Source organism: Apiotrichum porosum, assembly GCF_003942205.1.
Source record: "Apiotrichum porosum strain DSM 27194 chromosome Unknown scaffold_3, whole genome shotgun sequence".
NCBI classification, from domain to species: Eukaryota; Fungi; Basidiomycota; class Tremellomycetes; order Trichosporonales; family Trichosporonaceae; genus Apiotrichum; species Apiotrichum porosum.
The window spans coordinates 2,622,675-2,647,619 of NW_021167110.1; the positions used below are offsets into that span (position 1 = coordinate 2,622,675).

At 56.5% G+C, this 24,945-nt stretch overlaps 5 protein-coding genes and 3 non-coding genes across 8 annotated transcripts; 5 read left to right on the forward strand and 3 right to left on the reverse strand.

Annotated features, from left to right (window-relative positions):
* Positions 1–73: 73 nt before the first annotated feature.
* On the forward strand, positions 74–199 carry EHS24_006593. Its single transcript has one exon. It is a non-coding gene; the product is annotated as a tRNA-Gln (tRNA).
* A 289-nt stretch (positions 200–488) lies between these two features.
* Positions 489–605, forward strand: EHS24_006594. The gene has a single exon. It is a non-coding gene; the product is annotated as a tRNA-Gln (tRNA).
* Positions 606–1,189: 584 nt separating this feature from the next.
* Positions 1,190–1,285, reverse strand: EHS24_006595. The gene has a single exon. It is a non-coding gene; the product is annotated as a tRNA-Glu (tRNA).
* A 797-nt stretch (positions 1,286–2,082) lies between these two features.
* On the forward strand, positions 2,083–3,681 carry EHS24_006596 (uncharacterized protein; the record flags this gene model as incomplete). The annotated part of the gene is made up of 5 exons (XM_028622007.1): positions 2,083–2,232; positions 2,273–2,345; positions 2,386–2,426; positions 2,468–3,338; positions 3,377–3,681. The coding sequence occupies 5 exons, from the start codon at positions 2,083–2,085 to the stop codon at positions 3,679–3,681; spliced, it is 1,440 nt and encodes a 479-aa protein (XP_028478459.1).
* Positions 3,682–5,205: 1,524 nt separating this feature from the next.
* EHS24_006597 (uncharacterized protein) lies at positions 5,206–6,741 on the reverse strand (the record flags this gene model as incomplete). The annotated part of the gene is made up of 2 exons (XM_028622008.1): positions 5,206–6,441; positions 6,499–6,741. The coding sequence occupies 2 exons, from the start codon at positions 6,739–6,741 to the stop codon at positions 5,206–5,208; spliced, it is 1,479 nt and encodes a 492-aa protein (XP_028478460.1).
* A 2,410-nt stretch (positions 6,742–9,151) lies between these two features.
* EHS24_006598 (uncharacterized protein) lies at positions 9,152–10,141 on the reverse strand (the record flags this gene model as incomplete). Its single annotated transcript, XM_028622009.1, has 5 exons — positions 9,152–9,228; positions 9,279–9,693; positions 9,737–9,792; positions 9,851–9,944; positions 9,986–10,141. The coding sequence occupies 5 exons, from the start codon at positions 10,139–10,141 to the stop codon at positions 9,152–9,154; spliced, it is 798 nt and encodes a 265-aa protein (XP_028478461.1).
* Positions 10,142–16,546: 6,405 nt separating this feature from the next.
* Positions 16,547–17,302, forward strand: EHS24_006599 (uncharacterized protein; the record flags this gene model as incomplete). Its single annotated transcript, XM_028622010.1, has 2 exons — positions 16,547–16,643; positions 16,692–17,302. The coding sequence occupies 2 exons, from the start codon at positions 16,547–16,549 to the stop codon at positions 17,300–17,302; spliced, it is 708 nt and encodes a 235-aa protein (XP_028478462.1).
* Positions 17,303–22,663: 5,361 nt separating this feature from the next.
* On the forward strand, positions 22,664–24,907 carry EHS24_006600 (uncharacterized protein; the record flags this gene model as incomplete). The annotated part of the gene is made up of 15 exons (XM_028622011.1): positions 22,664–22,795; positions 22,831–23,038; positions 23,109–23,155; positions 23,210–23,230; positions 23,268–23,345; positions 23,382–23,612; positions 23,661–23,702; positions 23,741–23,843; positions 23,895–23,994; positions 24,029–24,149; positions 24,192–24,355; positions 24,397–24,489; positions 24,528–24,556; positions 24,611–24,849; positions 24,896–24,907. The coding sequence occupies 15 exons, from the start codon at positions 22,664–22,666 to the stop codon at positions 24,905–24,907; spliced, it is 1,620 nt and encodes a 539-aa protein (XP_028478463.1).
* Between the last annotated feature and the right edge of the window lie 38 nt (positions 24,908–24,945).

Here is a 24,945-nt window from a genome sequence, read left to right on the forward strand (position 1 = left end):
GCTACACAACATCTTCCTTGCTCAGCAGACATCCCTCCTTCAACAGCGCATCCCCCACAGATGCCAGCAAGTCAGTCCGATCGTATAACGGTCAGTACACAAGATTTTGAAAGAGAAGGACTGCTCGACTGCCTCATTGGCCAGTCGACCTCGTGTTCACTTCGTTCTTGTAATCTGGGTTCGATTCCCAGTCGGACTGTAGACTTCTCCTGAGCCTCTCAGAGGTTCCAGGGTTCCTATTTTTTGAAATGCGAGGGGAGGGCCACTGTCAGGAGCATCGTGGTGGAGTGTGGCTTGATTTTGAAGTGAGGGCGCCTGTCAGAGGATCAGAGGCGTGCGTGGGCGGAAAATGCCCGAAAATGTTCTGAAATTGACTTTTTATTTCGCTTGCCGCTTGATACTGTTCCCACCTTTGCGCATGGTGCACGGCAAGGCTCCCTGGGGGATGCCAGATTGAACTGGTACAGGGCGGACATGCTCTCAGCTCCGGTTTGATCGTATAAAGGTTAGTACACAAGATTCTGATCCAGTCATGCAGCTCCTCCTCGAGCTCGTGAGTGACTAGAATCGTTCTTGTAATCTGGGTTCGATTCCCAGTCAGACCTGCTCGCCACCTCCTGATCATGCATCAGGCGTTCCTTTTGGCCACCTTTTGGCCGCCTTTTGGTGTCGGCAAAGGTGGCATGGAGGGGTGGTACGATCCACGACCGAGTGCAAGGTAGACCGTTCAAGCAAAGGTGGCGTCGAGCTGAGTGGTCAGAAAGATCCTCGGGACATCGCTTTTCAGGGCCCGAATGACACGGCCACCTTTCGGAACGGATCTCATTCTCGTGACAGCCAGCAATGACTGGGTCATGATATACTTGTACTCGCTTTCCTTCCTCGTGTTACCTCCTGATACTCTGTGCCAGCCGCGGCCGTACGTCTGCGTTCCTCGTCTTCCAAAGTCGCAGTTGCTCCTATCATATAGCCCGGCATGCCTTCTTTCCGTTGGCAGCTTGCCTCCCGGCCCTCGCGCCGTCACACAGCACTGGTCTGTGCGCCCCCCCAATTCCACCGTCATATCCAACGCAATTGGACAGTCAAGCCAGTGCGTCTGCATCTGATCCACGCCAGGCGAACGCGAGCGGCGCAGACCTCTGCGCACTTCAATTCTGGTAGACCGCGGCGCAAAAAGCGCAAAAAGTGATTCTCCGCCAGGGAGTTGAACCCTACTCTACCGCGATGTTCCATTAGGAAACTCCCTATTGAGAGGCGGTTATACTAACCGATATACTAGCGAAGATGTTATATTTGTTACATAACCACTGTCAACACTTCAGGAAACGGGGACATTTGAGGGTTTCGTAATGCCCCGGAAGCAAATGTGATTACGAATGATTGAAGGGCATTACAAAATTCGGCAATGCTGTCCGATGGCTCAATCGCGGTTCAACTGTCCTGACTGTCGACCCCTATCGCTCAAGCTGCTGTCGACACCTCGAGACGAGTGTGTCGCGTCTGAGGAAGCGCGGAGGCTGCAGGTGGAGCAAGCCAGTCCCGCCGTCACTAGCCTGGGAAGCCTTTTGTGTCTGTCTTCGACAGCCACCTCTCCTCGTGTGCAGCACACTTGGCCGAGGAATGACAAACGACGCCTTTTGCCGGCCGTGCCGAGCGAGGGCCACGGGCCGGCCTGCGACCCAGAAGCTGCAGCCAGGCACACACCAATCCTCTCGTCGGCCAATTCGGCCTCATCCGCCAGCCGCCGTGCTAAACCAACTCCTTGCCCGGTCTTTGAGCCACCCTGCTCCTTGTGACGCCGTATGATTTGTCAGACAAGCTGTCGGTTCCCCGGCTGCCCTGCACGAAACCCCGGTCCCCCACTCGAGCCCCGCGAATGTTCATCAAAGATCTGCCGGGCGAAGACCGTTTGGGAGGACGCAGCGGCAGAGCTGCAACGAGTCGACCGCGGCGAGCAAAACCGGGGCAAAACTCCGCCCGCCGGCAACGAAGCCCAGCCGGGGCAGAGAGAGCAACGACAGCAACAGAGTCGTCTTCTGCTTCACAACTCTCACCCAAGATTTACATGTACAGCCCGGTACCATGGATATCGAAAAGCGCAAGCAAGACTCGAGCTCGGAGACACGAGTTGCAGCACCGAATGACGAACCAGCCTTCCGCCGCGCGCTCTTCAAGCTCGACTTCATCTTCCTCCCGGCTGTGACCTTCATCTACTTTCTCAACTTTTTGGATGTACGTCTCCCTTTTAGGAGTGTAGCTTGCTGACATTCAGCGCTCCAACATCGGCAATGCCAAGGCGGCTGGTCTCCTGACCGATCTCAACATCACCTCGCGCCAGTATTCAAGTGAGTGTGGCTCGCAAAGTGCTCTGCTGACCACCACCAGTCGCTCTCACCGTTACCTACGTCCCATACATCGTTGTTGAGGTAAGCAAGCGTTCATGAGTCCCATCGCTGACCACGTCCAGCTGCCCTTGACATTGCTCATCAAGAAGGTGGGACCAAACATCCTGCTCCCGACTTTGGTGGTTCTTTGGGGCATTGTCACGACCTTCCAGGGCTTTGTTCACGACTACCATGGCCTCCTCGTCGCCCGCTTCTTCCTGGGATGTACCGAGGGTGCCATCCTTCCCAGCTCCATGGCCTACCTGTCGACTTTTTACAGGCGTGGAGATCTCGCAAAGCGCGTAGCATTGTTCTTCAGTGCCACCTCCCTCGCGGGAGCTTTCTCGGGTCTTCTCGCCTCTGCGATCCTCAACATGGCCGGCATTCGAGGCATGAAGGGCTGGCAGTGGCTGTTTATTATTGAAGGCATCTTCACTTGCGTCTACGGCTTCATCGCATTTGCTATCCTGCCCCGCGCGCCAACTACGGCATGGTTTTTGTCTCAGCCCGAAAAGGACGCACTTGTGGCTGCGCTTGCGGTCGACCGCCCTCCTGCCGAGGACGAACAAAAGCTCACCCTCCGTGCCGTGCTTGACGTCTTCTCGGCACCGCACATGTGGAACATGGCCCTCCAATTCTTCTCCTCGGGTGCCATGCTTTACGCAAGTGCTTACTTTGCGCCAACTATCGTCGGGGCAATCGGCTACAAGGGTATCAAGGTTCAGCTCTACTCGGTGCCCCCATACGTGTGCTCTGCGGCCTTCGCGCTCGGCTCCTGCTGGCTCAGTGACTATCTGAAGCTCCGTGGCCCCTTTATCATGCTGGCTGCCATCGTCTCGGTGATCGGCTACGCCATGTTCTTGGGCAGCACAAACCCAAAGACACTCTATGCGGCTTTGTTCTTGCAAGTTATGGGCGCTTATGCCGTGGCCCCGTTGCAGTCGACTTGGATGCGTGAGTTTTTAAAATTGAACAGGAAACTGACATGTCAGCCAACAACTTGGCTCCCTTCTACAGGCGAGTCACCGGCATCACCATGGGCTTTGTCGCCACCAACTCGGGAGGTATTCTCAGCACTTGGCTGTTCCCGACCAACGAGGCGCCACGCTACCACCGCGGCACCTCTGTCCTCCTCGGCCTCTCGGCAGCAATCTGCTTCTGGACGGTCCTCAATATGCTCTACCTGCACCACCAAAACAGGAAGCGTGCAGCTGCCAATGGTGTGGAAGAGGACAACTCGGACGTCAACGACGGCGTGCTGGGCGACCGCAGCGTCCACTTCAAGTACATTCTTTAGCGTACCCCAAAATTACCGTACCGTAAATGCAACTCTAATGTCAGTGTTTTATAAACGTCCAATTCGTCTCCTGGGCACCCCACAATACTCAGAATGAATGGGCAGATTACTGAAGGCGTGTTATCGGTTGTTTATGATATGGCCATCCGTATCAGACAGAACAGTTGCCTCGTGCGGCGGGAAGCCAATGCAGCCCCTCATGGTCGGACCTCGTCTACACGCTGCGTTGGGGGAGTGATCCGGTCGATCCCCGCTATAGACTTGCGCTTTGGAAGCCTAGAGGCCGCCAATTGCCAGAACCACTGGTAGTGTGGCAGCCAACTCCACGCGGCCAATACTTCCGGATATCGGTCATGGCAATCAGCTTTGGGCGGTCTTGTCTGTACTGTTTACATGAACAGTGCGGGGTACGCGCCCTGAGATAACGCTGATATCGATAACACACTGGCCGGGTCAGAAATAACCACGAGGACGGAAGCATGGACATATGTGCGGACATGTGGGTGGACATGTGTTGCACTTGTTGGTTCCAAGAACACGGCCTGACCCTGAGTCCCGGCCGGAGCATACACAAAACGCCGGCGAAACTTCGGTGTCTTTTGACCTCGTGAGGCGAACTAGGCGAGGCCGCTCGAATGCCGCTCTGCGCCGCGGAGGCAGGCCGGGGGGGGGGGACGTGTTCTTCACTGTTGCGTGGACACGCTCAACTCCAGCACCAGGCAGGTGCCTCAGCAACTCTCCCCACAGACAGTCGTGAGGGGCAAAAGGGCCCAGGCCCCGGCTAGCCGCTCACAACGTGTGTGGGTAAACGATGCTGAGCAGCAACACTCTGACCAGTCTTCTTTGCGGCCGAGTAGGCCGAGTAGTGTCGACGGACGGCCGTGGCACGGCGGTATGGCCAATTTGCTTTTGCAGTCGCGTGGTCAAGGTTGTCCGTATTTCCCATTGTTTATCCTGAGATTTGGCGCCAATTCCATGGGACACTAACTGTTTCGGAAGGCCATTTCGGCCTGTTCACCCTGGTGATCGCGCCTTTCGCCGATGCTGAAGCGGATTCACTAATTGACGCGCGGAAAGCTGTGGAGCTTTGAACGTTGCCCCCAAAAGAATGCCGAAACTCGTGCCAGAGGTTGCGCTCAAAGCCCAAACTCCAAACTCGTTACGACACGGGATCCGGTCAAGTCAAGTGATGCCAGTTGTGACGTCGATCACTGGCTCCACTTATATGAGCTCTGAGTCAGCATCCGGACATGCGAAAGCTGTCTACACCGACCAGCCACGAACTCAAGCTGTCCCAGCAGCAATCCTTGCAACCGTTTCGTCCCAATGTTTAAATGCATGGTGGTTGTCGATTACTGAAGAAATGGAAGGGAACGAAGTGCCGACACGTAGAAATGTCATACAATCCGTGGGATGAGAGATGCTTGTTACAATTTACCAACTAAATAAAGTGTGTGTAAACTGTGCAGGGGAGCGCCTGGCCAGGCGCGTCGAGTGCACTGGTGGTTACCGGACCGCCCATTTTTAGCACGCGAAGGGGTGGGTGAAGGTGCCCGCGCGGTAGCCGTCGATGATGCTCTGGGCGGCCGAGTAGAGACCGAGAGGGGTGATGGCGACGGAGATGATGAGACAGAGGATGGAGACGGACATGAGGAACTTCTTGCCAATGGTGTTGACCGCACGGATCTCACCGTCGTTGTGGTACTTGGCGAACCAGGGGTGGTTGTCGTAGAACCAGAGGAAAGCAGCTCCACCGCAGATGAACCAGACCGAGAAGAGGGACGAGATAATGGTGAGAATGGGGTTGAAGAAGGGGATGAGCTCCGAGAAGACGAAGCCGACGATCCAAGTGAGCGCGACGCAGCCAATCCAGTAGAACTGGGCCTTCCACGAGGTCGAGGTAAGAAGGGCCGAGTTACGGAGGGTCGAGACGTAGAGGTACTTGGCACCGACGTTGGCGCCGAGGATACCAGAGACCATGATGGTGATGAGCGCAATCGAGTAGGCAGTGATGCGGACAGCAGTGGTCGTCATGGTAAGAGCGGGCGAGGTGGTGTACTGACCGCCGAACGAGTAGATGACACAGCCGACGATAACGTAGGCAATAACAGCGACAATCTGCGACAGGGCAAACGACTTCTTGAAGTCGTTGGGGCGACGCATCTCGGAGCAGAAGGAGAAGACGGCCATGTTGCCACCGTACGCGAAGATCACGTTGGTGATGCCGCCAATGATGTTCATGAGCGAGGGGTCCTCAGGGAAAGCGTGCCAGTGAATGGGGCCGCCCTTGGCGGTCTCAAGGACGGAGGGAGACTGGACACCGGTGGCGACCATGGTGATGATGGAGGCGGTGAAAATGGCACCGATCGAGATGAACGACATCCACCAAAGCTTGTGCCACTCGCGGTTGTACGAGAGGAGGATGGACGCAATGGTGACAATGAAGCCGTACCAGACAGCGCAGATGGCCTTCTCGGAGATGTTGCTGAGGGCAGTCTGGCCGACGAGGACGTGCGAACCAGCAAGACCCATGGCCTTGAGAACCATACCGGTACCAAAGATGCGCGAGCCCCACTTGCCGAAGACGACACCACCGGCGTCACCGTAGTGCATGACACCCATGTGCCTCAGCTTGAAGTCGATCATGATCCAGGCAGTGACGTAGGCAATGATGCCGAGACCGACAGTGGCAATGATACCTCCGACGACACCAAGACGCATCATGATCGAGGGGAAGGACAGAATACCGAGCGCGATGTTCTGTGACACTGGTCAGCGCCAAATGAAAACTCTGCGGCGCAGCAATTTTCGACGTACCTCGGCAGTGGCAACCAGACCGGCCTTGAGCCAACCCATGCTACGGAAGTCAACGTGCTCGCCATCGTGACCGGCGGCGACGGTGAACGCATCGTAGGCAAAGAACGACTCCTCGGGCAAGGTCGTCATGTTGACGATGGGGCCCTTGCCCGCACCATTGGCTGAAGACTCAGCATTGGTGGTGATCGAGCCGGTCTCGGCGATGTTGGTGGCGTCTGCAAGCTTCTCGTTCTGGGAGTCCATTTGTGGTATCGAAACCGAGCCGTTGGAGGTAAAGGAAGGTGGAGGAGGGTGAGGGATGGTGTGGTACAACTGTAAACGAAAGGGTGGGTGAGTGTTGGCTGGAGCGTAAGACTACGATGCGATGGGCGAAGAAACGGCGATGCGCTGGCCTACTAAAAGGAAATCTTCTCGATCCTGTCGCTGGGTGCGAAGACCAGGGCCAGTATGACAGGCCCCACATGGGCCCATGACACCCAAACTACCCAAGGCCCACGTCCATTGCGGGGGACGGCCTGTATCCGGCGGCGCTGACTGTACGTGGCAGCGGCTCCATCCGTCAACACCCCACCCACCGACCAACATCCGCGGGCGGACCATCCCAAAAGAAAGTGCCTTGTCCTGCCCCACCTGGAGCGTCCCTGGCGACGGAGGGATCGGGAGGAGCAGAATTGAGTCATGTGCAAGTTCTCCGGTGGATTACCGCTGGTGTGGCTGAGGTCCCCCCATCAGGATATCCGGGTCAACATGCAAACGCCACCAACCATCACCACTGCAGGTTCTGTCCGACAGAGTGTCGACCACATCCCAAAAGGAAACCCGGATCAGTGCGCAAGTGCGCTGCGTGAAAAACGACCACACGCTTCAGTCTTCGTGCGTTCAAGGACACCCAAATGGAGCATGGAGTGCCTCGCACACGACACGAGGCCCCGTTGGCAAAAGATGGCCGTAACTTTTTTTTCTTTCAGGAACCTGATCAATGTTCCTGATTTATCCGACGGCCATACTAGCCGCGCGCGCACAACTGCGCTGCCACCCACAGCGTCCACGAATGCATGGCCTACGGATCTCGCCTGAATCGTCTGCGCAAAAGTTTTCCACTTCCGGGCTCGCACCGATATCCAGGACGCCTTGCCTACTAGTTCTGTGCGTCTAAAGATGAACCAAAAGCTGTCAGTGGGCAGCTGTTTGGAGACATTCACGCGAGGCTCTCGTGTTGGAGTCAGTTTAGTCACGGTCTTGCGGTCCGTGGTGTGCCTTGTTCCGGTATGCCAGCGCCTAGTGACAGTCGTGACCGGCACACCTCGGCTTGTCCGCAATTCGAAACCATGAGGCGGATCTGTGACGGAGCACTTTTTTCGAACTTTTGATGCCTTCAGGGTACGAATGCTGTCTTGGCACACTGCGTAATCGAGGTATTGGCCATGCCAAGTGCAGTGAGCTGAGAATAACCAGGGATATGGTGGGATATCCCTTCTTTGCCCCACAGTCTGCGATACTATTTCCTATGCCACCCGCGCCTTCCCCCAGCACCACGTCAGCAACCCTCTTGTCATCGTCCCAGGATCTCGCAGGTTCAACAGCAGGTTCCGGTTCCTGCAGTCTCGCTACAGGGAGCCACGCAAATGTTTGTGTTGTCAGCATGGTCCTTCGGCACCGTGTCCGTCCGATGCCAACGTCTCCCACCGGGCCCCATCGCAGCTGCACCGGCCCAACTGGGGCCGCCTCACTTACCGCAGATGCCGCCATTGGCGGGCGTTGGGGCCAGAAGTTCAGCAGTTGGCAAACTGTTCTGCCGCCGGCAGCCCCTGTTCGGTGGTAGCTCTTGGTTCTCAGGAACTCTGAACTCTGACAGGACGTGATATCCGGCCCATTGGCTCAAACAGTTGCTGTCAACAAAGCTCGCACCGCTGGAGCCATGGTTCAGGGGAGTCCATCTTCTTCGGTTACGTGCTATAGGTGGACGACTTAGGGGAACTGCGGACAATGGTTTAAGCGTATCTTCTACAGGTGGACGCCCGAGCCAACCGGAGAGTCCGCCCACAGAACGTTGAGATAAGGCTGTTAGGTTGTCCGGGACTGGTGGGTACCGCCGACTCGGGTTGTCTTTCCGCAGAGGCTTCCCGAGGAGATGTCCCGCTATACCCAGGTCAACCCCTGGTGCGGTGAGGCCTGGGTTGCTTTGCCGGGGGTTAGACCGATAGCATGTCGCCCCGGGTGTCCAGGCCCTGTCAGCGGACAGCTATTCCCGGACTCGCAACGTGGATGACGGTCGCTCGCTTGCCGTGAAGGTAGGTGCGTTGGCTTTGCGTGGCGGAATGTGGGCGCACAGTGTCCACGAGCGCGGAAAGCACCACCAACTGTTGGAAAAGCTCCAGCTACCATGATGCGGACCTCCGTCGCTGTCCAAGATTCACGAATGTAAGGCAATACCTCCAAAAACACAAACAAAATGTGCATCATTCGATTGTCCTGATTTGTCTACCACTGTAAAATCACCTCTGCGTGGGCTGGCAGGTCCCATCGACCAGTGTATAGTTGCGCTTGCAGCGACTCACTTCACACCTGCCCTCAAAGCAAGTGACGGCTCTGGGGTCAACACCTTCCAGATTGGTGCAGCTTTTACGTCAGCAATAATCTTCACAGCAAGACCTTACTCGACAGCGGAGACACGACTAAAGCCAGGCTCCGGCATACTGTGATACCCATACTTGCAGCCACCGCATGACTCTGTGTGATTGTCAGAATGGGGATGTATCTTCTCCACGCATGGTACGTACCGAGCTCAGAATGGGTCTTGAGACACTCGTACGAGTCGTCGTTGGGGTCGTCGGAGAGCAAACATGCGTCGTATCCGACTGGGCAGTCCTTGTGAGCTGCCAACAGTCGTTGACGCGCTTCCGCCTCATCACGGCGTGAACGTCTCGCAATACCTGAGGCTGCTTGAGCCGCGCTATGAGAGTACATAAAGTAGTTTGAGCCACAAATGTTACTGGAGACAATGATCGGTGGAGTGTTGGCGCAGTAGCAGCGGTAGAAGACAATGGCGTCGGGATCGATGATAGCGTAGATGTAGTTGGCGCAGAAAGACCAGCAGGCGGAAAAGTCGACGAACGTAGCACTCGGCCCAGAGTCTTGGCGGCTGACCGTGGACGCGCAACCACCAAATTGGAAACTGGTAGAGAGGGCAGTCACCTAAAGGCTCAGCCTGTAGTCCAAGGTGTGTTAGTAGACTTACGGTGAGTTGCGCGCCAGTGCACTGCGACGGGGCACTGTTACGGAGAACAGGTTGAGCTGTGGTGTCATGTCAGTGATGCAATATCCGTGGCTTTGGTAGCATGCGCGGGCTCACCAGTGGACACAGCGGCGCAGGAGCACATTCCTGCAATTCCAATAGTGCTACGTCCAAAATATGAGAAAGCGTAGCCTTCGGTGTAGCATTTTGTCTAAAAGTCAGCACTTGTGGCTGTACGGTTGTAGTACTCACATTGCAGCTCGCCTGAGAATAACCTGTACCATAGGTCCAGAATCCCAAGGGAAGGCCGATAAGGGCGTTGACGGCACATCCCGACCAAACGGCACTCATGGCCGCCGTTGCGTGAGTGGCAAGGATCACCGCCGCAATGAAGCCCCGAACAAGCATCTTGTTGAACGGACGGCGGGGAAGGTAGTTGCTGAGGAGGACTTGCGGTATGAAGGGGATCCAAGCCCCGTCTCCTCCCCTCTCTTATGTATGTCCTACTTCCCACAGTTGACGTGTTCTTTGCTTGGGTATGTGCCCGTCGGCCAGTTCAGCAGCCGCTCTTCCAGCCATTGTGCCCCGTTGGGAGGTGCATAACCACAGCTCTGACCGTACGCCGCATGTTCAAGTTTGTGCGTGCTCTTGGGCACTCTTACAAGCAAACGCTGGGCAACTTCTGCGGGACGCTGGGGATCCGAAGGGTGAATGGTGGCCGTCCACAAAAGAACATGAAAAATGCCGCCTATTGCATGCTGCGGTCCCCTTAACGGTGCGAAGAACACATAAAGTCGCTAACAGCCTTGGCGGATGTGACTGAATTGTCGTACTTGGAGTTAGCCTTATCCAGAGTGACTAGTTGGGGTGAACGGAAAAACGCAGGCCGAGACTTCGTATGTATCGCATTTCGCGAGATGGTCCGAGGTGATCTGCATGAAAGGGCGATCATTGTCAGAAGGATGCCCTTACGCGAGTCTACTCATTGCCAAGAGATCCATCCGTCTCGCCCAGCCATTCTGTTAACTCAGGAGCTCAAGCGAACACGTTCCCCGCACAGGCATATGCGCCGCGCTCAAGGGATGCCTGATCTCTGTAGCTCGCCTCCATTTCCAGTGTACGTATGTGTTCTCCCGGAACAGTCCAGCTGCTATTGACACCACAGCTGGTCGGCAGAGAAAGAATGCGTGCTGGTAGTAATTGGCCATTCAGTTGTTGCATACTCGGGTTTATAGAGGGCCAAGACTCACAGACACAGCAGGAATTGGAACACTGGCCAAGTCCAATATTCCCGCTTCACCGAGAGCCCTTTCATCCAGGCTTGTCAGCAATCAAGATCTCCAGAACTAATGCGGGCCGATTTCCCTTGAATAGGCCAAGTACTGTACCGTACACATGACTGGGCAGGCATGCATGACATGCCCATATGGCCATATTGCATATGGACGAGTCGCGGCATACTCGTACCCTGGGGAATGGGAGACTTCGGGCGTTTATGTGGTTTGCTGAAGACGCTATGTGCAGACGCTAGCGGCGAGCGCCGCTTGTCGGCACGATGCGTAGGTATGTAGTACGTTGCGACGAGGAGTACGCGCATGCTATACTTGCCCGCGTGCCCAGTTGGTACAGCTTGTTGGTTTGCTTAAGCTTGAAATCTTAAACAGAACCAAAGGCCGTGAGGGATGGTGGCCTCGAATCGACAGATGGCCGGTCCAAAGGGCACCTGAGACAATGGCCCGCCTGCCGTATCGGTCACAGCTGGACGGCATTCAAAAAATGGTCATGCACAAGATGTCAATCATTGTGGTTGTTGGAGGGGCAAGTAGCAGACTGCGGGTGCACAGAACAGAGGTTTAAGCCTGCCCCCCGCCCCCCCCCCCAACGCAACAACCCCAGCTGAGGCTAGGCGGGACCCAGCGCGGAACGCGGAATAGTGTTAAAGGCGGTTAAGTGCATTTTTTCTGTGTCATTGACGCGTGGACTGCACAACAGCGGAGGACGCAGTTATGCTTGCTTTACAGGAACGAGTATTCTTGCTTTACAACCAGAAAAAATCTGTTGTCCCAGCCCGTAGCAAAACGTGAAGAGTAGCACCTGTGGCAGTTGACAGTTGATCACGTCCGTGTCTACCAGTTTACGGGAAAGCACCTCCAGGGGATCACACAACGGCACAACAGCCAGTGGGGTGCGAGACATGTTGTCCTGTGCGTTTATGTTGTGTTATTTGAAACTGATACCGGGACGCACCCCATGGCACACCGCTTGAGTGGCATAGCTGAGCGTGCTTGGTCTGCTTGGGACATGTGTTACCTGACGATACATACCCAGGTTGCCCAACCCTCCGATGCCTATTGAACCCGCCCACTTCATTCGCCAGACTCTCCAACTGCTGTTACTGGTTATGCTTCTCTTCCAGACCCTTGCCCTCTTTGCGACTCTTTCCGCCGTGTCGGCCTACCAGTCCTTCATGCCCCACCAGTTCGCCCCACGCAACCTATTGGCTCGCCGCGGTGGCATGGTCGATGATTAACGACTCTCGCATTATGATTATGATGGGCTGAACGCGGTGGTATGCCAGTCGTTAGTATCAGGTTGACCAACCTGGCTCTTCCCTAGGCGGAGTGCCGATTGACATGATCGCAGGTGCTGATCGTGCTGAGCCATATTGGAATGTGCGCATTCTGCCGAGCGGAAAACCGCAGTTGGTGGTCTCATCGACGCGAGCTCCGCACAGGTCCGCCAAACGCTCATCGGGTCGGGCACAGCCAGCCAGGAAGTCATTGCACCACTGGCCACTGGCAGAATCGAATACGCATGCTTACTCTCAAGTCCCTCCTTACAATCTCGTTCAATGGCCCAAACATGACACCGTGCAACTTGCTCACAGACCGCCTGATCAACAAAGTTTGTGGCGTGACACGGAGCCTCCCAGTTCTCACAGCCTATGTGTATTGTGAGTGACCAGTGACCTCCCCCCGCGAACACACCCGTACAATCGTGCCTGCGTAGGGCAATGCAGAAGCACATGGGCACAACCGGTCGGGTGGACGCGGTTGGGCGCCCTTCGTGCCCCGCATGAAGTTCTCGCTGCGGCCGGAGGCGAGCCAAGAATGACCCAGAGTTTGAGGCGTCCACTGGCCACTGGCCATTGGCTTGACAAGGCATAGCCCGAACCGATAGCCCGAACTGAGAGCGTGTCTTAATAAACGTCGAAAGCCATCGAGGAAGCACACATTCGTCGGAGACTGTAATGCGGCTGATGGCGTCGGCACCGGTGGAGCCGGGTGCCTGCGGCCGCGCGCCTCGGCGTCGGTGTCGGCGTCGGAATCGGCCACAAACTCGCTCACCACGTTTCCAGAGTTTTGACTTTGGAGACACCGTGCGCTGCTGCCAGCCAAAAGCGCCAGCAATGCCGTGCGCCGGGCCGCTTTTTTGTGCCTAAAGTGTACCGTGCGTCCACATGCGTTACAAACATTACTTCTGGGGTGCTTGGTTTATGGGAATCATGTGGAGCCACGGGAATACAGTTTGGGCTGACCGCACGAGCGAGGTCAGTGCTGATGCTTCGGCCTGCAACTCTTGCAAAGACCACCTTGGTTTCGTTAGCCCCGACCCGCCATCAAAGCCTCCTGCTCGCCTTCGCAGATCAGATCAAATGTGGAGAGACCCACAAGAAGTACGGTACACCGAGAGGTATGGAATACCCAGGACCACATACCATGGCGCCCAAATACAACGGAGATCTTAGATCCAGATCCATTTTAATGAATGATGAATTGTCCGCATGTGGATCTGGCGCCATCGTCGGTTCGTTCCACCCATCTCCCATATGGCTGCAAACTCAATCGCAGCACCGAGACCAATAGTCCTCAATGTCCTGCGTCTTGACCTAAGGCGCTGCCGGTCACTGACGGCCGAGTCAACTCCCCAGGGCTACTGGACTTGCGTGGGAGTCTCCGGATGGGTTGGGGAGCATGTATATTGATGCTATTTGTCTACGGGATGATCATGAGGACAGGACATGGTCGTGCTCGTCAGGTTGTAGCCCGGCACGGCACGGCGGTGGTCACGCGACCATCCGCCCCCCCCCCCCCCCCCCCCCCCCCCCCTTCGTCAGGCTGCAGATGTTCAGGATTGCGAGAATGTCCAGCAATAGCCAGTAAGAAGTGAATCACGAGGGGCCACGGTATCCATTGTCATAGCTACTGCTCCTGGTACCGTTGCTACGGGATGGCAGTGAATATTCCCGTAAACCATGCTGTCCTGGGAATGAACTGCGCAGAACATGGTGGGAAGACTTGGACGAGGAATCGCCCACTAGCGCCAGCGGCAGCCCACCGAACAAACGAACATGAAAGAAAGCAGTCCCGCAGCTGCGGCCGCCTCCGCTGCCGTCGGCCCGCGCCGGCTGTTGTTTCAGCAGTGGCGTCTGCGGCGTTTCCGGTGACTTCTGTGAAAGATGAGGTCTAGAAAGTCCAAACAATGCACTCGTGTGCGTACGTGGTACTGAATTCAATTGGACCGTCCGTCGCTCGCACCGTGAAAGGAGATAACAATGCAGTCGGGTGGGCAAAGTGGGAGAGCAGCGTGCGAGAAGCATCATGGGGTGTCCAAGAGGAGCACGTAGTCTATCTTAGGCCAGGTTCATGGGCAGTGAGCTGGCCAGTCACCGGCCACCAGTGGCCAGTGGACGTGTACCTCACCGGCCCACAACCGTGTCAGGATCGCACGTGATTCAAAGACAGCGAACAATAAAAGTCAGTCGCGGCACATTGGCTGTTTGTGGCTTACAGAAGTCAGATACATTCCCTGTCGAGTCGATGTAAACAATGCACGCTCGGCCACCAAGTGGTCCGAGCGTAGCTGATGCCGGCTAGCGCGGCGCTTGGCAGTACAGAGCCGGACCTGGTACAGGAAAGTGCTGCGTCGAAACGGCAACCCTTGGCAGCCACGGGCTCTCATTCGTTCTTACGTTCTTTGGCACACTCGTACACGTATAGTACACGCGTGCACGCACCGACGAGCGTATGGGCGGTGTGCGCCATACCGGAATCCCTTTGCGTGACACGGACAACGCACAGATCTGGAGCCGTCGTCAGCCATCCCAGTAGAGACGTTGGGATCCATGGTGTGTGCTCTGCTCAGGTAACTGAGGAATGCCGCGCGTCAAGATGAGCGTCGCTGCAAGTTGTTTCATACCTGCATAGCTGCCTGCCTGTGTACCCTGTCAAGCTGGCGCACGCCGCACTTGCACCGTGCACACTCCGTTGGACGAGAGCGTCAAGAGGTGGGCAGCCGGCAACCGGTGGCCGGCAAGGCCGGTGGACGCAGGTTTTTCTGTGAAAACTGGACAAGATGCTACCCTTACCGCCTCTCAACGCCGGCGAGCGCCCATGGACGGGACAGGGATCCCTGTGCGCGGCCCAGCACCACCGAGGTCTCCTGCTCACCATCACCATCACCATCACCGTCGCCGTCGCCGCGGGTTGCAGGGATCTCTGTCCGAGACGCCTCCGCGGTCCCTGGGATCATGCCTGCGCGTTTTTACGCCACGGCACAGTTTGCGTGTACTGGTCAGTCGCGACCGTGCCGCGAAATCTGTGTCCCGGCGCCCGTGGCGCTGTTGGGTATGCTGGTATTGCCACGTCGCTAAACGCGTTGAACACTCTGAGACGATGGGGTACGGTGGGATGGAGAGAGGGGGAGAAGCATGAGTTTTGTGATGTGGCAGCAAGAAGCGGTACCTGGGAAGACTGTACCATCTTCATGTGCTTCTGGCCATGACTTCTCGCGTCATTGATACTGGCACAGGTTCCGCATGCAGCACCAAATCTCTGAAGCACGCCCACGGGGTCGCCACCACTGCACACGAGTCGCAGTACTGTGACATCGAGATATTGCGAGGCCTGTTTGTCTCGTGCGCTCTTTGGACGGCGGCATTCCAGCACACATGAAAGCGTGCTGCCAGACTGGGCAAAACAGTTCTACGTTCTACGCAGCGTGCGCCGGGAGTCGTTTCCGCGCCACAAATATGCCGCAGCATGCACCCACATGCCTCGCCAGGGGGTCAGTGCACTGCACCCAACTGGCCGACTGGCGGCGGCCGGTATCGATGTACACGGTGGAGACTCCATGGACCCTCTCCTCCCCGGCCGTGTGGTAACGTTCGGGGCGGCGTGCATACCCATGCGCGCGCCAAGCTGCCGATACACGCGGCCGCCACCACCGAGAGCTCGCGGCGCCACCAAAGGGGCCGTTGCTCCCTGTGGACGATGGGGGTCGTCGCTTCAAACTGCACCTGAGAGAGGGCGGATGGCGTTTTAGGTGGCACGGTGGTACGGTGAGCCGGGTGGGGTCCAGGACTCGAGATGCTTTATGTATGGGGGCATGGGTGCTCGTAAACAACCACAACCCCTCCATAGCCTCAACTTTCACGACCATCGCATCCACACACACAACACATACACATACACTGTCAACTACACCCAACTCTGCATAAAAGCACACGCACACACACACGGCACACACGACCACGGACTACGTGAGTTGACGCGACTGCTTTCGGGAGCGCCTGTCTTGCTTTCGGTGTCCCGGGTGTTTTCTGGGCCACCGTCCCGAGCGTACCCGCGACCGACGCAGGTCTCACAAACACGATTTCTGGGAATCCCGCGCTGACATTCTCAAGTGCTCAGACCGATCACATTACTTGAAGCCATCCCGCAACTTGGCTGCATATCTTTACGTCCACTTGCATATAAACGCCACACTGCCAACGCGACCTATTTCTTTTCCCCGCACATCGCAACCACAACAATGTCGACCCCCTGCACCCCCCCTCGCGTTCGTCCTGAGCCTTCCACCCCTTACGGCAAGCCTCACCTTGCTACCGCTCGCGAGCTCTTCCGTCGTAGTGAGTACCTCTCATCTTCATTGCATGGTCTTGGCTGACCCCATGTAGTGATCCAAGAGGACAACGGCTGCTCCAGCGCTGCCCCCATGCACTCGCCTCCCCTCACGCCCGGCATGAACACCGACCCTTTTGCTACTCCCAAGATCCAGCGCTCGTACACTCTTGGCCCCGCTGCCTCGATCCCCATTCCTGCCACTCCCGTGTTCAACCTTGCTCGCTGCAAGCTCGCTGGTGAAGTCAAGCCTACCCTGCCTTGCACTCCTCCACCTACCAACGAGCGCGTCATTCGCGTCCAGCGTTGCCCCACCACTCCAGTCAAGCTTGGCTCGCCTGTGCGCCTCGCCTCAGTGCCCATGACTCCTCCTAGCAGGCGCGTGCGTCTTGCCAACCCCCCTCCTCTGGTCCGCTCCAAGTCGACCTTCTGCACCCCCCTTTACCGTCCTATCCCTCCTCCTGTCTGCATGCTTGCCACTCCCACAACAAGGCCCGACAGCCGCGTCCTGCTCGACCGCATTGCCAAGCTTGAGCACATGGTCCTTGGTCTCCAGAGGCAAGTCGCCGAGCACAAGACTACCACCTCAAGGCGGCCTCGTAAGGCTGCCGTCAAGCCTCTGCAGAAGCGGAGGATGGGCCGCGTGCGTCTTGGCCAGGTCATGTAGGTTTTAGAGGATTCTCTTATTTTGGGTTGTAGGTCTGTACACTACTACTTAGCACCATGTATTGCTCTCTGTAATAATCACAAAAACTGGGTTGCAATTGCTTGGACTGACAGCGGGTTCACAACGAACAGCTTGCCCAGCCCACAACACAGCCAACATATGCCAGCGCGCTCCAGTGCACGCGACTGCTCTTCTTTCTGGTGAAACAAATCTTTTCGCCTGACAGCCCGCCTTCTGTTGCCCGCCCGCGGGCATGCCACAGATGCAGTGCCAACTGCGGCGTGTTCCACCTGGCCTGACCTGACCTGACATGGCCTGGCCTGACTCTGAACTCTCTCGGCGCCACACACCAGCCCAAACCGGACCGCCGTCGGTAGAACAGTAACTGGCCCTTGCCCACAGTACAAACGCCACACTGTGCCACATTTCTGTTGGCGGCTACTATGCATGCCAGCAGGCCTCCCCCCCGCCTCCCAGCGCCATGTCATGGCATGAGATCGGGTGGCCCAAGGCAGATCTGAGCACTATGTGGTGGCCTGCTGTCCTGTCGGATAGGACCAAACGAGCGACCTTCAATATCGTTCACCGTCACCCGGTCACCCGCGGAGAGATGTTCCAACGCCGTTTCCGAGGAACACTATGGATGCCGGCCGGCCCGGTGCTTCAGGCAACCGCTGTTCTCCGGTGTGCGTTTGGGGTTAAGGTCTCTGATCTCTGATCAGGTTGGCTGGTATCTTTCCATCTTGTTGTAGAACAGGGCAGGCACAGCAAAGCCTAATTGCATTAACCTAACCTGGCCCTCTTGCCCTCTTGCTACCAATCTGGAGGGCGGCATTCATTACCACGCATGTGAGTCATGTGAGCGCACTTGGCACACATCAAGTCCATGGGACACATTGCATTCACTATAAGGTGAGCGCTATCGAAGACCCGCAGTCGTGTGAGCGCACTGGTGCCAACGCCCGACTGGTCAGTGGCCAGTGGCGGCATGAAAGAATGAAGGTGCCTCCGTTGCATTCGAAGGTGAAAATGGAGGCGCGACGTGTCCTTCCTTATGTGCCTGCCTTGTTTCTCGAAGATCGCGACTGCCTTACATTAGCACATGCGCCTAGGATGACGCGGAGACGGAGAGACGTCGTCGATCGGGCGTCCTCGAAGGACGGAGGCGACAGCAATGCCGGCCGCGCGTCACCTCGGGCCCAAGAGAGAGTGCGCTCTCGATCAACCGCGACGCGGTTCTGGTGAAAGCGGAAGCCACATACGGTATATCTCGCGATTGTCCTCGCCGCTGGCCGCTGGACTGGCGTACTCCTTGCACATGTGCTATTGTCACTTTCGGTCCGCGGACAGCGGTCCCGTTCCGCGGTTGGTGTCTGTGTATAGCCCAATTGACTTTGGGTGGAGCAGCATGCAGCATGCGGTTATTGCGAAACCGTAGAGATTGAATTGTTTCGCTGCCGTGCCCTACCCTCGGTCCTAGGGCAATTCCAGTTAAACCTTGTCGCGCTCTCCGCCCATTCATTCCGCGGACGACACCCATATGCTTTGGCCCATAGGCCATAGGCCATAGATCCATAGACACGCTAATGCGAGCGCATTCCTCACTGATCACTGATCACTGTGCATACCCCAACTAGCGCGCTATGGGCACTGATGGCAGCAATTCAGGTGGGTCTCAGATGCGTAATGCGAACTGGACTCAGATCACATTACTGTACTTGGCTTCGCTAGAAGGAGTGTCACATGCTATCCACCAATTCAGCGCCTCGTCACATGCAATCTCCAGGCTGCGCACAATCTGAAGCAGGGTGGTGACCTCCATTTCCCCGGATCTGGCATTTCCATCCGATAATGCCAACTCTGCAACTTGACAACAGCAGCACCGGGCCCCGCCAGGCAGTGGCGATTCACCGCGCCGGGCCCAAGAGTGGTGCCGCGGATGAACTGTTCACCACGCGAGTCAAGTGGTCGTCGTAGAGGGCAACGTGCACAATACAAGACACATGACACACTGTCCCCCAGACACGGAGAATAGTTTGAGGGTGGTGTTTATGAGGCAGAAGGAGGTCGCATGATCGTCAGTTGGACAGGTGGGTAACTGAATGGATTTCGGGGTCCCACCACCGTGGTACGGTGGTGATTCGTTCAACTCTTCAGACACCGAGAGCCCAAGCTCACTGCACGTCCAATTGAGGAAGGGGACCAGGGGAGACACTGAGTATACTGTCCAACCACAGTTCCAGCCTTCACCCAGGCTGAAACGCCGGGGGATGGAAATGGCCTTTTCCACATCGGCCACATCCAGAACATCAGCACCCACGCGCCATGCCGACTTGGCGTGTGGGAGAGAGCTCCCAGCTCCCAGCTACAGAAGGGTTACGCGATTCGTGGCTATCAAACTATCAAAAGCACTGGCTTGTTTGGGATGTAGCCGTGACGACCCGCCGCTGAGGGCTCTGAGTTGTCCACTTGACCCCTTGGTGGATGTACTTTACGCGCCAGAGCTCGTGACTGTTATGCCGCAAGGCCAGTGGATTGGCTTACGACAGGGAAGCCAAGCAAGCCAATCGCACAGTCGACACCAGTCTGGAACGTACTGTAAGCTGGTAGACCTAGCGAAACCCGTGCCCATTTGCCACTCGCCACGTCATATTTCGTTGTTGCTGGGGCGAGCATCCTGAGCACCACCAGTAGGTGCGAGGAGCCGTGCGACGAGCCCCACAACTGCCCCTCCGGCCCCTCTGGAGCCTTGGGAGACTCCATAGGCAAAGGCCGGCATGACCATTGGCCTAAACACGTGATGTGCTCGGACCCAGCATTGTCTCGCCCCTTCGGCTCGTCACTTGAACCGACGTACCCTCCAATCCCGATCGCGACTGACTTTTCTTTTGCGGGACGGTTTCGTGCCGCTCGAACCCCGCACTGCCCTCCTTGTTGCCAAGTTGTTCACTGCGCTGTCCAGGGCCGTATATGCAAGTAACGCTCAGCCCACCCTCTGCCCCAGTCTGGAGTTTACTGCCCATGTGGTGCGAAACACATCTTCCCCACAGGTTCAGACTGAGCTCGGGTCAGGTTCTCGGAGAAGTCACGGGACAACCCCTCTGCAACGGACGAACGTTAGGGTGCCGTCTCCTCCGCAAGGGCAGAACGGTATGTACATCCCAAGAAGATCATGGTGGGCACAGTGCGAACGTATAGGTCGTTATGGGGGACTAGGTCGGAGGTAACAAGGTCATTGCAGCAAAGCCGGAAATCAAACGGAAGACGCTTGGTGTCGGATCTCAAGACTTGCGCACGCCGCTAAATGGTCGGACAAACGTCCTTTTGGCTGCTCAGAGAGTCCAGAGATGCAACCACGTCGTCGATACCAAAGCTACATACCACAGACCGCCGCTAGTTAATCCAGGACGTAATGATAACGCAGCTTCGATCGAGCAACCCCATGGTGTGTGGTCCGTGCTGTGCGGTGCTGCAAACGATATGAGCTCTAGACTCGCACTCACGGCGTCCGGCATACCCAAAGTATGGCTGAGGACCAAATGAAGCCATCCCGGCTAGCCATCAGAAGAGCAGGGTGGACCGGCACGCCAGCAATGACACGGACGCTCATACGATACTCGAAACAACCCGAACGGGTTACAGCGACATGGGCATGGCAGGGAGGCTGTCAACGTCGACCGAACCGTCCGGCACACTACTGCCTCTGTCCTCTGTACCGTTCGGAACTGCGGCAGGGAGGGAGAGACCTCGAGGCCGTTGAGGCACGCCGACAAGCTGCGGCGGGACCTGGAAATTCCGCCAAGGCCTGGAGACCTGAAAACTCGACCCACTGTCTTAACTGCACTCCTAACATCCCTACCTGCCTGAGATTCCTCTAAATCCTGAATCCTGGAACGTGACAATGGCTTGTTTGTGCAGTTTCCAGCAGCCAGCAAGGTCTGCGTCTGGTTGGTTCCAGTAGAACATGTTGTTGTTCCTTCATATGGCACAGTTTAGAGGCACATTCCGCACATCACTCAGGTAAATTGCTGTTCACCTCCAAGACGTGACATGCTTCCACCTGAGAACGGCAACCCTGTCTGTATATGTGCCGGAGGAGGATAACATAGATATGTACCGCACCCTGCTCACCACCGGCCCAAATGATCGTAAACGCATATGTCCATGGGTGCAGGGGCAGAGCCAGACCCTTTGTTTTGACCGCAGCACGAGTTGACTGGTGGCCAACCAATGAGTTGACTGGTGGCCAACCAATACACGCTGCCGTACTTCTGTGTCTGTTTATCCTCTTCTGAAACGGAACCTTGTCTGGAAGGTCGGTCTTGTAAGCCTCATGTCTCGGCCACAGCAAGGGGTTTGACACAAGGCGCATTACTCCGCGTCAGTCAGCCGTTTGTAAGTTTTTCTCCTCTGCGGTTACTGCCTGCTTTGTTTTCGGCCGCGGAGACATGGTCCTAACATGGATCCACATGCCCGCCATCTTTACTCCTGGGTGGTGTCTCATGTCTTGATCCATCATGTCGATGGCGAGAACGGTGGCGCAGCGGGAGACGAACACAGGTCACACCCTTTGGCACGCCAAAGAAAAAGAAAAGAAAAACGCAGGCGGTGCACCAAGAGAAAGCAGGCGCGAGCCCTCACCGGCGCCCGGTTCCACTAACGGGAGTGACAAATCCAGCCAAAGTACCCTATTCCAGCGTCCCAGCACCAACTGCAAAGCACTCCTCCTAAAACGGCGTTTAGGCTACCTCTCTTCCACCACTACCGCAATGCTATGTCGGCTGGAGACTTCCGTGTCGGAATTCCACTCTGGTACACTGTGGAACACTTGAGGTCACGTGACTCAAGGATGCAAGTTGCACCGTTCGCGCCTATATTGGCGTCTCCCTGCGAGCTGCGACGCCTAACAGTGGCACGCCTAAGTTTTGCTAATTGCGTCATGTTCATGTCATGAGGACATTATCCAATCGCTCATTTACGAGCAACTGCATATTATAATCGCTGAAACTAATGAAAATGTACTGTAACCTTGACAACTTGCACCTCCAGTGACTGCAACACTGGCCAGTGTCCACAAGCGTCCGTGTGTTCATGCGTGCTTGGCATCTCGACGGCCTGCACTGATGCCCACTCGGGCCGACCATCTGAGCCTGATGGATGAGCTGAAGGCCGTCAAGAGCACCAAGGCACCCGCCGGCCCGGCGCGGAGCGGCGGCCCTCCTCTCCGGACATTGACAGACTGTTCTTGAATGAAGCAGTCCTAGCGTTAGGCCACAAGAGGCAGAGCTGATGCTTCACCTCAAAAGGTGGCTCGAAGAGGGCCCCATGGAGGTCCCCGCCGTCCTCCACACTTAGCCGGCAATGATCCTACCGCACCTCTCCCTGTTGCTCACCACTGCCATTGGTACGGCACTGGCAGGTTCATCCAACTCTGGTAATGCTGCCCAGAGCGTTCTCAGTACCCTAGGCCCAGTTGTTGACTTGGGTTATACTGTAAGCCCGATTTGCTTGAACCTTCTAACCAGCAGACCGTCGTTGGCAACGCCTCGTCCAATTCCGTCAACTTCTTTGGCGGCATCCCGTACGTGAAACCTCCTCTTGGAGACCTCCGATGGCGCGCTCCTGTGCGTCTCGACGAGACTACCAAGAATGGAGCCAACAAGCCCGAACTCGATGCGCGCTGGTTCGGTCCGCTTTGCATCCAGCAGCCGGCTATCGTCGGCGTCGGTGATGAGGGTGAGTCAACCATGCCGAAGACGTGCGGTGCTCATTTTAGACTGTGTGACACTCAATGTCTGGGCTCCAGCTGGAGCGACTGCCAGCAGCAACCTCCCGGTCATCGTTTACATCCACGTGAGTGACCTAAGGGACCAGATGTCGGTAGCCAGTGTGTTGACCTTGTTCCAGGGTGGTGGCAACTACTACAACGTGAGCGAGGAAAGGCGCGCAAGGAAACTCACGACAGTCTGCTCAAGGATTCCCCATGGCCCACTGGGTAGAGGCCACTGGCGGGCAGCTCGTGGCTGTTAGCATTCAGTATCGAGTACGTCTCCTTGACGTTGACCTCTGCTGATACCAGCTCGGCCTCCTCGGCTTCCTTGCCTCGTCCAAGCTCATGGCCAACGGCGTGGCAAATGCCGGCCTCCTTGACCAGCGTGCAGCTCTCGAGTGGATTCAGCGTCACATTGGAGCATTTGGTGGTGACCCCAAGCACGTCACCATCTCTGGGGAATCGAGCGGCGGTGGCTCCGTGCTGAACCACCTCGTTTGGAAGGATGGCGGGGATTCGAGCCCTCCATTCAGCGCTGCAGTGAGCTACCAGTTTGTGAAGGTGGAAGCTGACGAGTAGATTCTTCAGAGTATTGGAAACGATCCATTTGGAACCGCCGACGTGTATGAGGTACGTCCCAGCATGAGCATATTGGTATTCACCGTCAGCAATGCTTCAACAATGTCACCACCTTTACTGGCTGCGACCGTTCCACGGACGTCATGGCCTGTCTTCGTAACACTCCGGCTCGAGTGCTCGTCCAGGCAGTTAGTAAGTTGCAGCTAAATAATGTACGGGTCACAAAGCTGATACGAACCACAGACCACCGTCCGCAGCCGCTCTGCAAGTATCTCCCCATTGTCGACGGCGTGAACATTCTCGACTTCCCGAGCGTCTCGCTCACTAAGGGACACTTCTCCAAGTGGGCACCTTTGACGACCGTAAGCTAACATCAGAATGCCTGTGCTTGCCGGACACGTCAACAACGAAGGTACGACCTTTGTCGGGTCGCCCACCTCGGTCACCAATACCGCCCAGCTCTACACGGCACTGACCTCCTCGCGCTTCAAGTGGCTGGTGAGGGATACTCTTTAAACGCAGCAGCTAACGACGTCGCAGTCCAACGCGACGTTCGAACGTGGTCTTGCCCTCTACAACCAAAGCGAATTCACCTCGTTCTACGACATGGCGCAGACGCTCACTGGCCAGACTGAGTTTTCTTGTTGGGACTGGTACCTTGCGAACCGCACAGCCGCTGCGGGTCAGCGCGCATACACTTACAGGTGAGTTGATCTCTGAAGTGACCAACTAAGTTCCCCTCTAGGTGGAATACTCCCGATCCCGTGCAACTGGCTGCAGCATCTTACAAGGGGGTTGTTCACACCTCGGACCTGTACTTCCTGTTCCAAGGCACCAAGTGAGTTGAGTGTCTGGCGTCCGGAACTGACAGTGCAGCTCCGGTGTATCCGCAAGCAACGCTCAGAGTCAGTCATTAGTCTAACCTGCATCACACATTCTGCAGCTGACCAACCTTCAAGACACATTCGTTCCCTTCAACTCCACCGAGTCGCTGCTGGCATCTGAAGCCGTCGCCTATTGGACTTCATTCGCTCGCTCGTACGACCCCACCGCTCACAAGCTTGCTACCTCGCCTGACTGGCCGGCCCTCAACGTTGCATCTGGAGGAGCACAACGCATGGTTCCTTGGCAAGGAGGGGCCAACGGTACGGCCTCTTACGTCGAGGAAATCCCCCAGGCTGAGATTGACCGTTGTCTTGTGAGTACCCAAGCTGTTCTGCAGCTGACAAGAAGTTCTGGATCAGTGCGGGCAATGAGACGCGCGTCTGAGGTAGGAAATGTTTGGCGAGGATCA